Consider the following 12764-nt stretch of genomic DNA (forward strand, 5'->3'; position numbering starts at 1 on the left):
GATATATTCTATTACATGTAAGTACATGCTTTTAATGTTATTTTTGTTTTACTTTGTCATATACATTGGACTAGGATTTTCGCTATTCTTAGGGCTAATCACTGCATGCATTTACTGCTTAAATTGTGGAATTTTGTCTCTATTGTAGCATCTCTCAATGTATGGGCCATGTAATGTGAACGAAATCTCCTAGGGGTAATTCTATCAATGAATTGATCTTGATAACATCACCTTTTGCACATCGAAGTATAAAAACTACAAGATTGTTTCTCGTTGACCTAGAAGGCTAGCGAAGTAGTCTTGAGGCCTCCTTGACCAAGAACCAAAGGTCCTCACTCATATTCATCATAGACTCCATTCTCCCATGACTAAGGCACTGATCTACCAAAAGGTGGTCACCTTAAATCAACTTCTTTCACCTTTACTGGGTCTAGCCAAGTTGGATCACCTAGGGCATCATTTTCCCAGTGAACTAACCCTCCAAAAAGTTCAATCTTCTATCCCCTCCTGCGCTGGTGTTTCCTCAAGATCTCCTCCAAATTTGAGGCCATTTCAACGGTGGAGTTGTGAGGAAATCAAAACCCTAGCTTCGAGATCAAACTTTTCCCTAGCATCCCCAAAGGCTAGTGCCTTATTGGATAATTCAACACCTTTAAGTGAATATCCTTTCTTTGATCATTTCCCCTACCTTGTCTAGGCTAAGGGCATCATTGGTTGCTAAACTCCTTCCCCCTGACCTAGACTGCGTCCACTTTGGTCCTGTGTGGTCCCGTTCCTTTGGAAAGGCAATTCTTCAAGAACTATTTGGGATACCAATTTCAACAAGGATTTCAGGGATTGGGAATCTCCTTCACAAGTCATATCCCATAAACCTAACCCTCAAAATCCTCTCATTCCTTTCCTAGAAGACATTGTACCTTGCTTAGAAAGAAAACAAGCTCTATCCTTCAACCTCTTTTGCGAAGGGAATCATTTGGGTGTGACTCCATAATATACCGAGTGTCTTCCCATCGGTGAAAGTCCGTAAATAGTAGGGAGCGTTAGTCGAGGTGACAATGGGCTAAGTCTCCATTTGTTGCCCTTGGCCTAGCATTTGCCCTTTAGGTCCCCTGCTAGTTTGAGCGGTAACATGCCCTACTGTTCCTATGCAATTCATGGTAATGTTAAATTCTTAAAGTAAAAGTGGCATTCTCCTTTTACTTAATTTTTTAACATTACCATGAAATGATTCGGGATGTTTGAGAGTGGTTTTGAACTAATTGGATTTCATACGGAGAAACTAGAATTTTAAACCCCACTCAAAATCCAACAGACTTGACAGTTTTTTTTACGATTTCAGGATTGGGGGGATTGCAACATTAACATTGAATTTTGTCATGTACAAGGGTATTGAAATAATATTTAATCAGGGGCACCAAACCATCTATGTAACGTGATGTTAGTGGCATTAGTTGTCAAACTCCTCTATCATGGTCCTACTAAAATTGTAGCTATCACTCAAACAAAATCTTGAATTGACATGCTAAGCATTTCCCATCTTATTTTAATACTTTGAGGGATAAAGATTGCAATATAGGCAAATTTTTTTATGATATGTAGGTATTTGTTGTAGCATTATTTTTTTTGGATGCTAGAGGCCATCTAGGCCTTGTTTTTTGATGTATTTTTGGTTCAGAGATGGATTGCACTTGGTGTTATTCTGGATATGTGCATCCTTACATGCTATATAAATGAGAACTTTTGCTTAGTTGTGTATAAATGGGTTGGATTCATATGGATGCACATGGATATGTATGTTTTCTTCAAAATTTGAATATTTAATGTGTTTTTGGTTGACCATTTTTTTGGTCCATTTTTTTTACTGGTTCTGGTCTGGTTTTGACCGGTTCCCAGTCTGGGGTGTCTATCGGTTCAATGACCGGTCTGGTTGTGATAACATTGTTTGCAAGGGTGACCTTGCCCTGCACAGCCCAGAGAGCAGAATAAGTCTCCTGGTAATTTCCAGGAATAAACTTGTGACTATTCTTAAGATAAAATGATACAACAAATTCGATAATGAAATGTGGCTCAGGGTGAGGACAGTGCTCCCCAAAGAAACTTCAGCATTCATACCTTGTGGATTTTCTGGAGATAGCAGTATTATCTTTTTCAATAATTCCTTGGGGTCGATGAACAACATTTATAAAGCTACCAAAGATCATCCTAACATGCATCCAATCCTAACCATTCTCTGAAAAGATGACTAGGTATTAAGGCTTGAGGCAAGCTTGCCTGATCATTATAATTTATAAAGGAACAGAAATGCCTCCATCCCACAACCTAATGAGTGCAGTGTTCAAATTATTTTTGGTTTCACTATTCTTCTTTTATCAAAGTCCTATTTATGTTTTTACTACTGTTTGTTCCTTCTTGGGTAATTGGCCTTGACTAATTCAGTGATTTGATGTATGATGTGAAGGAGCTTGTGGATTGGGAGCACAAGAGTGTGAATATTGGCAAAATGCATGCTTGTGGGCATGATGCACATGTTACTATGCTTCTTGGAGCTGCCAAATTGCTTCATAAACACAAAGATAAACTTCAGGTGCTTAGCAGGCCTCTATATGTTAATGCGATACACCAGATGCAAGTGATAAATAGTTCAAACTTTAAACTGAAGGATGTTCTTCATGTTAACAAATTATATTTACACTTTCAGATGGATTCAAATTTGTTTTCTTACTTGAGATAAAATGTTACCTAGACTATATGCTTTTCATTATGGCCATATATTTACTGTAATTCATTTATTAGACCTACTTAATCTGATGCTTTATATTCTTCACTATAATTTAAATTTGTTTGGTTTTAGTTTTGGATTCTTTCATTTCAAATTGTTTCTTGCTTAAATACAACTGCCCGAATTTTTGAAGGGCACTGTAAGACTTATTTTTCAACCTGCCGAAGAAGGAGGTGGAGGTGCTGCTCACATGATTCGTGAAGGTGCACTTGGAGATGCAGAAGCCATATTTGCTATGCATGTTACACCTAGTCACTCAACTGGGACTATAGCATCAACCCCAGGGCCAATTTTGGCTGGGTCAGGCATTTTTGAAGCTGTTATAGAAGGAAAAGGTGGACATGCAGCTATCCCACACATTACTGCAGATCCAATTGTAGCTACAGCCTTTGCAATTTTGAGCTTGCAGCAAATTGTTTCTCGAGAGAGTGATCCTCTTGACAGTGAAGTATGTATAACTCTTCTGCTGTCTTGTTCTTGGTTGACTAGTTTCTTTCATTTTTAATAGTAGGTTGCAGTATCAATGTTCACAATTCATCAGGGGTAAATATTAAAGTTTCCCTATGTAACTTTTCATCCTCAATTTTGAGAAAGGTATAATTATATTTGTGTGAGATTATTGATCAATCTATATCAGTTTTCTAGCTTTAGGTTTCAATGATCACTCCATTTAAGAGTTAAGAGGACACCACCCTTCTGAATTCATTAAATTCTAGGTAAAGATTGCTGATAAGAACTAGTGATTGTAAAAGAGTTGGTGGATACTTCACCATATCTATTTGCCGCCCTTCTATTATGAGATTTTGTTTAACTTGTAGACCATCTTACAGGGCAGAAAATGTAGAGTCTATAACGAAGAATATAACTCTAAAGGAAGAGCATCGACCCTAGAAAAACTTGTAGGCCATCTTACAAGGCAGGAAATGGTACACTCTATAAAAATCGATATAAATGTAAAGGAAAAGCATCCCCTAGAAAGACTTGTAGACCATCTTATAAGGCAGGAAATGGTACAGCCTAGAACAAAGAATATAACTTTAAAGGAAGAGCATCCCCTCGAAATATGTTGTGAGTTTGGAAGCTGTGAAATTGTTGGTCTGCTCTCATAATCTGTTACAAGCAAGGATAAAAAATGCACCATACTAACAATGCCTATCTTTGTGTATTACAATTAATGGAATATGTACAACACTATGAATAAAAGATTATGAAAGAAAGCCATAGATGGAGCTATTTATGGAGCTGCTTCTCTTGCTTCCTAACTTGGTACAAGGCCATTTACTTAGCCTCTACACTTGACCGAGCAACAGAGAATTGTCTTCTACACCAATTGATTTCCGCCCACAAAGATTAAAGATATAATCTGTCATCAACTTTCTTCCATCAATGTCTGTAACTTAATCAACACCACTATAGCCAGTTAGGTCACTATTTGACCACTAGTTCCATCATTTCCTAGCCCTCCAATTACTCTATATCTGAAACCCAATCACCTAGTACCTTGCAGGCATGAGAAGATCTTTCTCATTGTGGACCAATGATGCAAGCTAGAATTTGACAGGAACCTACTAAACTGTTCGTTCCATTTTGTTGTCGCAAAGATTGTCACGACAATGCTCAGACCGGGGGCTGTCACTTTGATCCCCGATCTCTGCATTTAAGCCGTCTCCCACGGCTAAGGGGGGTAGACCGTATGGGATAAATGAAGACCAATTGTGGACTAGTTGGGTTGGGAGACGCAGCAAGGCAATTTAGCACCTAATTGATTTTGAAATTAATGTACCAGTGCCTTATGGAGTTAATGATTAAATGATTATTTATTAAATGTTGCAGAAGTATAAACCATGTAAAACAATCATTTATCATCGAAATATCCCAAGCGATGCAAGATGTTCAACAAACGTACAACGCCTTAATAATGATCCAGCAATTAAACTTCAAGAAAAATCAAATGCTTTAAATGATCATAAAATTTAAATGTTGACCAGTGACCACTTTCACATAACTAACTTCAAATAAACATTTAAGTGCATTTAACTATGGAAAAGTGGAACATAGATACCACTAAAAATGCCAAAAAATGAATTTTCAATTTTTTGTTAAGCTTTTTCAAAATATTTTTTAAATTTTTATATATATTTATTATTATTTTTTCTTATATCAAAATAGACCAAAACATCTAAATTTAAACTACATGAAAAATGGAATTTAAATATATACAAATGAAATGGAATTTAAAACTAAATATTATAAAATAAAGTCTAAAACTAAGATCTAAATTCTAATTTATATACACAAGATAAAATCTAAATTCTAAATAAAACTCAGACCTAAAAAAAAAGAAACTTTTTATTTTTTATTTATATATATATATATATATATATGTATTTTTGATATTATTTTAAGTCTAAAAATCAAACAAAACCAAAATCCTAATAAAACTAAAATCTAATCTAAACCCTTTTTATTTTTTTAAATTTTTCAAAAAAAATCAAAGATTCTAAAAGAAATAAAAAAAGGAACCTTTTTAACTTTTTACTTTTATGAAACAAAACTAAACTTAAGAAAAATGTTTAATTCTAAAATAAAAAATTCAAAACTAAAATAAACAAAAGGAAATCGAAATTTTTGTTTTTTCCTAAGTTAAAAATTATCTGAAATCTAAATCTAAAAATATCTAGTTCTAAAACTAAACTGAAAAATCTAAAACCAAATTCAAAATTAACATTTCTCTTACCAAAATAAAATGGAAATTAAAATAAAACTTAGACTAAAACTAAAAACTAAATAAAAAAAAAAATCAAAATTTAATTTAACTCCTAACTATACAACGTTTAAATAAAATCTAAATAAAAATCTAACTATAACCAAAATAAAATATATCAAACCTAACTCTAAACTTACCAATGACTAAAATTACCATACGTATCACCTAATCCGTAAAAAAAAAATCGAATTTGTTTTTGATTTTGCAGCTGATACAGTTATGCGGATGAAGAAATTCGTGAGGAAAGCTCGACGTCAGACAGAGGAGCTTGAGCGTTCGAAGGGATGGCTACTGCGTGGGTGAAAATTGTGGCTGCAGGTTGAGCGCAGGTCCAAAGCAGCGAAGATTGAGGTTGAAAACAACAAAAAAGGAGCTGGAACGAGGAATGGCAGAGTTGGAGAAGAGCGTGGGTGTGCCAACGTCTTATGCAGGGTTTCGCAGGTTTGAGGCAGCGTGGAGCTGCAATGACAACAGCGTACAGGGGTTTTCTGGCAGAGCAATGATGTGAGGATGCAAAAACGTTTGCAGACTTTGGAGAAGCGTAGAAGCTTGCACGCTGAGGAAGGGAGCTTGCAGGTGGCGCGTGGAATGAAACAGCAAGAGAGTGGAGTGGTGAGAAAACGTGAAGAGGTAATACGCAAGGTTGGATGACAGCGTAGGGACTGAAAAGCTTTGACAGTGGCTGGGAGAAAATGCGTGGAGGAGAGCTGAGGAAGAAGCTGCAAGTTTGGAGGGAGATCTGCGGACAGAAAGGAGAGAGGACGTGGATAGAAGGGGGATAACACGCAGGTGGAGGGAACAACGTGAGAGAAAGAGCAGCGTGAGCAGAATGAGAGGGACGCAGATAGCCGCAGCGGCAGCGAGGGGCGTAATGGAATAGCGCGGTGAAATGAAGCTGCGTTTTGACGGAGCAGGCTAAAAAAAAATCGATCTTGGGCAGCAAAGAAACTTAAACCGGAGGTAACAGACCCGTAATCCAGAAACTTAATCAAAATTTTAAATCTTTCTTGCTCCAGATTGCTTGATGGAAACCCTGAAAAAAATTTCAAAAAATTTGTACCTGCAACCTGCAATGGCAAAAACAGAAAACCCAGAAGTAAAATGTGCCAAAAAACAAAACTGAAAACCCTAAAACCAGCTAAAAATTTACAATATTTACAGATTTTCGACTCTTAAACAACCAGATTTATCAATAATCCACAGTAATATTTTCAGAATTTAATTTTAATGTGAGATACTTCAGAAAACCCTTCATGCATTCATAAAAAATTTCAAATGATAACCCCGGGATCAAGAATTCACTGGGCTCTTTCAGAAAACACAATCCGGGAGTTGGCTGGTTCAGCTGAGAACTTCCCCTAATGCCCGGTCAACTCAAAACTAAGATTTCCTGCACAGTTTAAAATCAACCATTAACATAAAGGGAGAAAACAATAGTGAAATTCAGATCAAATGGAGATACTTGCCATTATATTTTAGAATCTAAACTATCATTCGAACCCCAAAGATCAGACAAGATACCTGTGCCTAAGTCAATCTTCATCAAGCTATTATCAATGGCTGAAAATAAAATTATGCAGAAAAATAAATCATCTTATAGCACTTCCAGAAGAGTAACACCAGCAAGATTTTTAACCCCAAAGTCTTTCTTTATTGCACAAAAAATGACTACAAGAGAGCTTTCTGTAGCACCAGACTCTCAGATCGAATATATCTCAAATGACCCCTAACACCCTATTTAAAGGAAAATTTCCCAATGGCTAGTTCGAGTGATCCATGTCAAACTAATCTCGACCGTCGATGAGGATCAAAATCCCTTTTAATCTCATCCGTCGAAATTTTAAATGCATTTTAATATATTAAAAAATTAAAACTTTGCATTTATTTTCTCAAACTTTGACTTATTATTATTTTATTTTATTTTTAAATTTTTTTATTTATTTTTAATTTACTTTTTAATTTTTTTTTAGTTATTTTTAATTTTTTAATTTTAATTTTTTTTATTATTTATATATTTTATTTTTTATTGTTTTTTATTTTTTTATTTTTTGGATCCTCGAACTTAGCCCATTTGGAAAAATCACCTAGGACCTAGGACTTAGGACTGATGAGGGGATTAAAACATTTTCTAACCCTCAAGACACTTTACATCATGACTTCTACAATTTTACATCTCAAGGGGGGAAAGCCATTTGACATAGACCACCTAGTTCTGCGACACAACTATAATCTAGCAGATCATTTACATAGACTCGACCAAGTACACTAGGATTTCCCTAAGATTCTAATAACAAAATCCATTCCGGCTTTGGGGTTAGGCTGAAGGAAAACTCTGCCGATCATGGATCGGTGAGACAAAAAACCTTTCGGAACATAGATTATCACTAGAAAATTAGGTTTGCCTAGGCAATTTACATACATGACTCAGATCTGCTAAGATTATTTACAATTTACACATGCGGACTGGGTTTACAACATAAAATGATCGGGCTGATGATGACAATCGAATGGCACGGACACATCGATCCAGTGCTGTCCCTTTTGCGAAAAAGGGGGTGTACTGCTATGGGTAGTTGACACATAGTGGTCAACACATTGCATGACAGAATTTGGCCTTGTGCAAACCATGATCAAAGTATGGGGCTTCTGTGCAAATTTCAGCCCCTTTCTTGATCAAGTCTGTAGCACATCTAAGAATTTCTGAGGGTATCACTGCAGCCTATCTTTCTATGTACCAGTAAGCCTAGGGTTTGATCTTCACTGATATCAAGAGATCTGTTTGGCCTTCCAAGGACATTGTTTATGTGTTACTGTGGTCACCTCTATTCACATCAGATTTGACAAAGATTCTATTTCTTCCTCTTGGTTTGATTAGATGTATATGGTAAATGTCTGAGGCAAACAATGATGATTAACACCTTGACTGATTTCTGATGAAAATATTGGACCTATTCTGGGCCCTGAACAATGATCTATTTGCCCAAATTCAAATTACTTCTGTGCATGGTTGAGACCTATTTAAACATCTGAAGCAGGACGTTTTGAGCCATCTCTCTAGCCTGTCCAAGGACTGTGCAAAATTTAATCCAAGATCCGAATTGCTTTCTCTGAATCCTTTGAGAAGGTCTATGAGATCCATGATGTTTCCTTGATGATTCAAAAAACACTAAGGAGTATACTTTGATTGAGCTCACTTCAGACCTAGTGCGGACTGTACAAAACACCTTCAGAACCTTTTGTCTGGCGGATCATATCCATAACAAATATGTGGGTTGATATGTTATTTTTTGGTAGCATCGGATGTGCTCCAGCCTTGAAATTTGGTGGAAAGGCTAAGGCATATGAGTTCTAAAGAACCCAGAAATCGTTTGGTGAAGTTCCACCCGGATTGTATTTTATTAAAATAATTAATATTTTTAATGGGGTTCCTAAGTCTAAACTTAGGAAAATTAAAGTATTAATGGATATTAATCAAAATATGGGTGAGACTGTTCTAGAAAGCGGATCAAGTCAAGTTTTAATCTTAGTTGTTGATTAAAAACTTAATCTCGGCCGTTGAAGTCTCAACGAAAAAAGTATAAGAAAGAGGCTTGGGGTTCATTTAGAAACACACACGGAGAGAACGAATTGATTTGGAGTTCGATTTCTCGGGCCAGGAAGTTGAGAATTTGAACTGAGTGATCATTCTGCAGCAAAGGGGTAGGGATAGTTCGGGAATACTAGACAGAGAGGCGGAGACACTAGTGGAGGCAGCACAACAGCTAGAAGGACTGACATTGGGCAATTTTGGGCCCATGCAGGCCTGACGCAGAGCCAGAAGGGCCAGCATAGAAGTGAGGTTGCCATCACGTAGAAAGCCGGACACTGTCGGGGAGCTGCCAAAACAGCGAGGAGAGGTTGACGTAGAAGTTCGAGAGGCAGAAGAGATAGCGCAGACGCTGACGCAGGGCTAGCGCAAAGATAGCCGGGGTTAGCCATTTTTGCTGCGGATTAGCCAAAATCTGTTTGGTGAAGTGAGGTAAACTCACTCAGTTTTACGCCATTATATTTTTTCTATCACTGGATTGCCAGGAGGGCATCCAGCATTGTATTCAAAATTATTGCTTAATAATAGAAAACCCTCAGAGCTGCTGCACCGGTTTTCCCGCATTGGGTTTTTCTAGGGAATATTTTGTCCAAAAACAACTATGACCTATGTGTCTTGTTCTTTGCTCAATTTTCTATTTCATGTAATCAAATTTAAAGTAGTGTAGGCTGCAAAAGTAATTTACTTTAATATTCAGAAAATAACCTGATAATGTATATTAAAATCAAGTAGGAGAAGTAAATTCAGTTTTTCTTCAGTAGGGGTTCCTTGAGGATAAGAATTTTCACATGATCTTGTATCTGGTACATGTAATGATTGATCTGAAGCAAGCAATTTTTGTCATGACAACCCTGATTTGAGATTATGCTCAAGTAGACCATTCTAGGGCTTGTTGCAGACCTATATAATGTTTGTTATCTGAGAAGGTGATTGATTAGTGGTGAACAAGAAGCAAGTGGGTGACATCGTGACCAATAGCATCAAAAACAGTCTTGAGTAATTTAATAGAAGCAAATTTCTGATATATCCTTTGACAACAGCGGATTTAAAGGACAATTATAGTGGAAAACCTTGCTTTGTAGAATTGAGCAGATCTGAAGGGTATTCACAGTGCCATGCCTTGCTCTGAGGACTTGAGAAGACTTGAAAAGCATCTATAGTGGCATACTTTGCCTCGAAGACTAGAGCAGATTTAAGGATCATCTACACAGGCATATACTCAAAAGAGCATCTCTAGTACACAAGGGGAAGTTCTATTATTGCACATCTGAGGTAGCCATCAATAGATTTGAAGTATGCTCAGGTTTATTGTTTGGATACTAGCAGTTCTGAAGTTGACCTTTAGTGTACCAGTATTGATAAGAGGCAGTTTTGAAGCTTGATTGGCACTTCATTGCATATCTGAAGTATTCATCAGAAGTCTTGAGGGTTTGATAGTGTCAGTGTTAAGCAACAGTTTTGGAGAGCAAAGAGAGTAAGTTGTGTTAGTCTTTCTATTGGTGCTAGTATATGGACGAGGACAAAATGCAGAAGCTATGTATATCTGTTTGACTGCTGCTAGGGTTTGTTTGTATTGCTGAGCAGTGAGTAGGTATTGTATTAAGCAGAGCTAGTTGCTGGTTGAGCAGAGAAAGAGTGAGTTTATGCTGCTAGGGTCTGACAGTGTTCATATCTTGAGTAATCTTGGTTGTTGAGCAAAGTTTGTATTTGCAGAGAATTTTGTATTGTTGCCAAGTAGAGGTGGATCTAGTTTGAAAATTGTGAAACATGGTCTGATTGTTGAATAGGGTGGCAGGGTGGTGCAAGGTAAGAGAGTGGAGTCTCCTTCAAGTTGGAGCTTGGGAAGACTTTAGGGTGGCAGGTTGGTGCTTAGGCAGGTCAGAGCTTGTGAAGGGTGTTGGAGCATCCTTTTAGTCAAAGCTGGTAAAACCAGGGCGTTGGAGCGACCTTCCAGTAGGAGCTAGTAAATCAGGGAGTTGGAGCCTATAAACCAAGGCATTGGAGTGTCCTTTCAGTTGGAGCTGATAAATTAGGGTGTTGGAGCCTCCTTCCTGTTGTAGTTGGAGAATTTTGGAAGTTGAAACTTCCCATTGACGTAATCTTGAAAAGACATATATTTTTTTTTTTCTGGGTAAAGGCTACTTCTATATTAAGAAAGAAAAATATTTACATAAATTACATCATCCAAGGGGGACGAGGCCACCCTCTAACAAAGACACCTGAGACAACTGAAACAGACTTTCAGACCACTGAGCTGGCATTACAAAAATGTCCAAATGAGTTTCTTGGATCCCATATGGTTTCGGATAGCCAAAAATAGACATTTTAAGCTTACTGACTCTGACTTTTAACAAACTGCCTCTATAGGGCTTATAACAGAAACTGAACAAAGGGAAAGTTTAACCAACACAGACATGAACAAGTGAGCAAAAACCTTGAGAAACACCTCCGAACAGGTTCAGGTAAGGTGACTGGGCGATACAGGTGGCTGCCTCTGCTCCGGACTTGGCGGATCAAGCCAAATGACCGACTCCTCATCATCCTGCTGCTGGCCCTCCGAACCCGGATGAACCGAATCATGTCCTTCAATTCTATTCTGATCTCGGTTCCGCAGAGGCAAGATCTCCTGCACAGAAACATCATGGAGTGCGTTGTCCTGTTCCGGAGCCGGCTGAGGCGGGTCTACTTGATCTGCGGCTGCCAACGGATGGGGCATACGATATACTCTGCCCTGCATATCCCCCATAAGAATTTCGCTGCCCTGGAGGCTAGCAGAAGCAGGGGAAGACCATGAGGGGCTGACCGAGGGCGCTTCAGAGAGATACACAGAAAAATTAACGATTACGTCCGACTGAAGGATCCTTCGAGGAATTCGGAAGCGAAAAGTCTGGTAAGAGTCCGGCAAGAACAGGAATTCCTCCTCTGAACTGGATGACGAGGGGGGTCTGGCCGCTATGGGAGCTATGGGATGCGGCGCCTCCTCATCCCTCACAATGCGCACCCCAGAACGACCGCCTCGACGAGGCACTCCTCTCCGACGCATGACAGTATCCAAATGGAGCGTCTTGAGCCTTTGCTCCGTTTCTTTGATTAACTCTTGCAGCACAGTATCCTGCCCATCGCGCGCATCAAACGACATTCTCTGAGCCTTGGAGGTCTGGGCAATGTGGTTAAATAACCAGGCCCCTGCCAATACCATATTCCTCGTACCAAAATCCATAACTCTCGAACTCCTCGAGACCGGAGCAGACTCGTTCGGCTTCAATGCAGTAGCTACCATGCTCTGCCTCTCCTTACCATTGTTTGCCCTCAGCATTAAATAAAAACTGGTTGTCATCACTGTCTTATACCTGCGATCCTCCTCGGCCTTGTCAACAGGTGTTGAGGCTCGGGATGGCCTTAATGGCATGTCAATACACCCGCATCCGGGTTTGAAAAGACATATATTAAAAGCATTCGGGGTTTTTTATCCCGGAAGGGTTTCCCACCTAAAAATCTCTGGTGTATTGTCTTTGATGTTGTGCATTGTTCAATGGTGTTGTTAATTGTTTATGTTTGATCTAATGCTAATGTTAATTAATGCTCTGAAGCAGTGTTGAAAATATCGGTATCGGCAAAATATCGGCAAGGGT

The 12764-nt window shown here is 38.3% G+C and overlaps 1 protein-coding gene across 1 annotated transcript in view; it reads left to right on the top strand.

Moving 5' to 3' along the window:
- The window catches only part of LOC149194943 (IAA-amino acid hydrolase ILR1-like 3), a 225128-nt gene that overhangs the window by 123713 nt on the left and 88651 nt on the right, over positions 1 to 12764 (top strand). The window contains exons 2-3 of the mRNA XM_089405188.1: positions 2459 to 2584; positions 2913 to 3227. Of these exons, the coding sequence (XP_089261314.1) occupies positions 2459 to 2584; positions 2913 to 3227 (441 nt within the window). The remainder of the gene's footprint in view (positions 1 to 2458; positions 2585 to 2912; positions 3228 to 12764) is intronic.

This window comes from Pinus tabuliformis, chromosome 2_2, assembly GCF_031772625.1.
Source record: "Pinus tabuliformis cultivar Carrire ecotype Pingquan chromosome 2_2, CPIR1, whole genome shotgun sequence".
Taxonomy (NCBI): Eukaryota; Viridiplantae; Streptophyta; class Pinopsida; order Pinales; family Pinaceae; genus Pinus; species Pinus tabuliformis.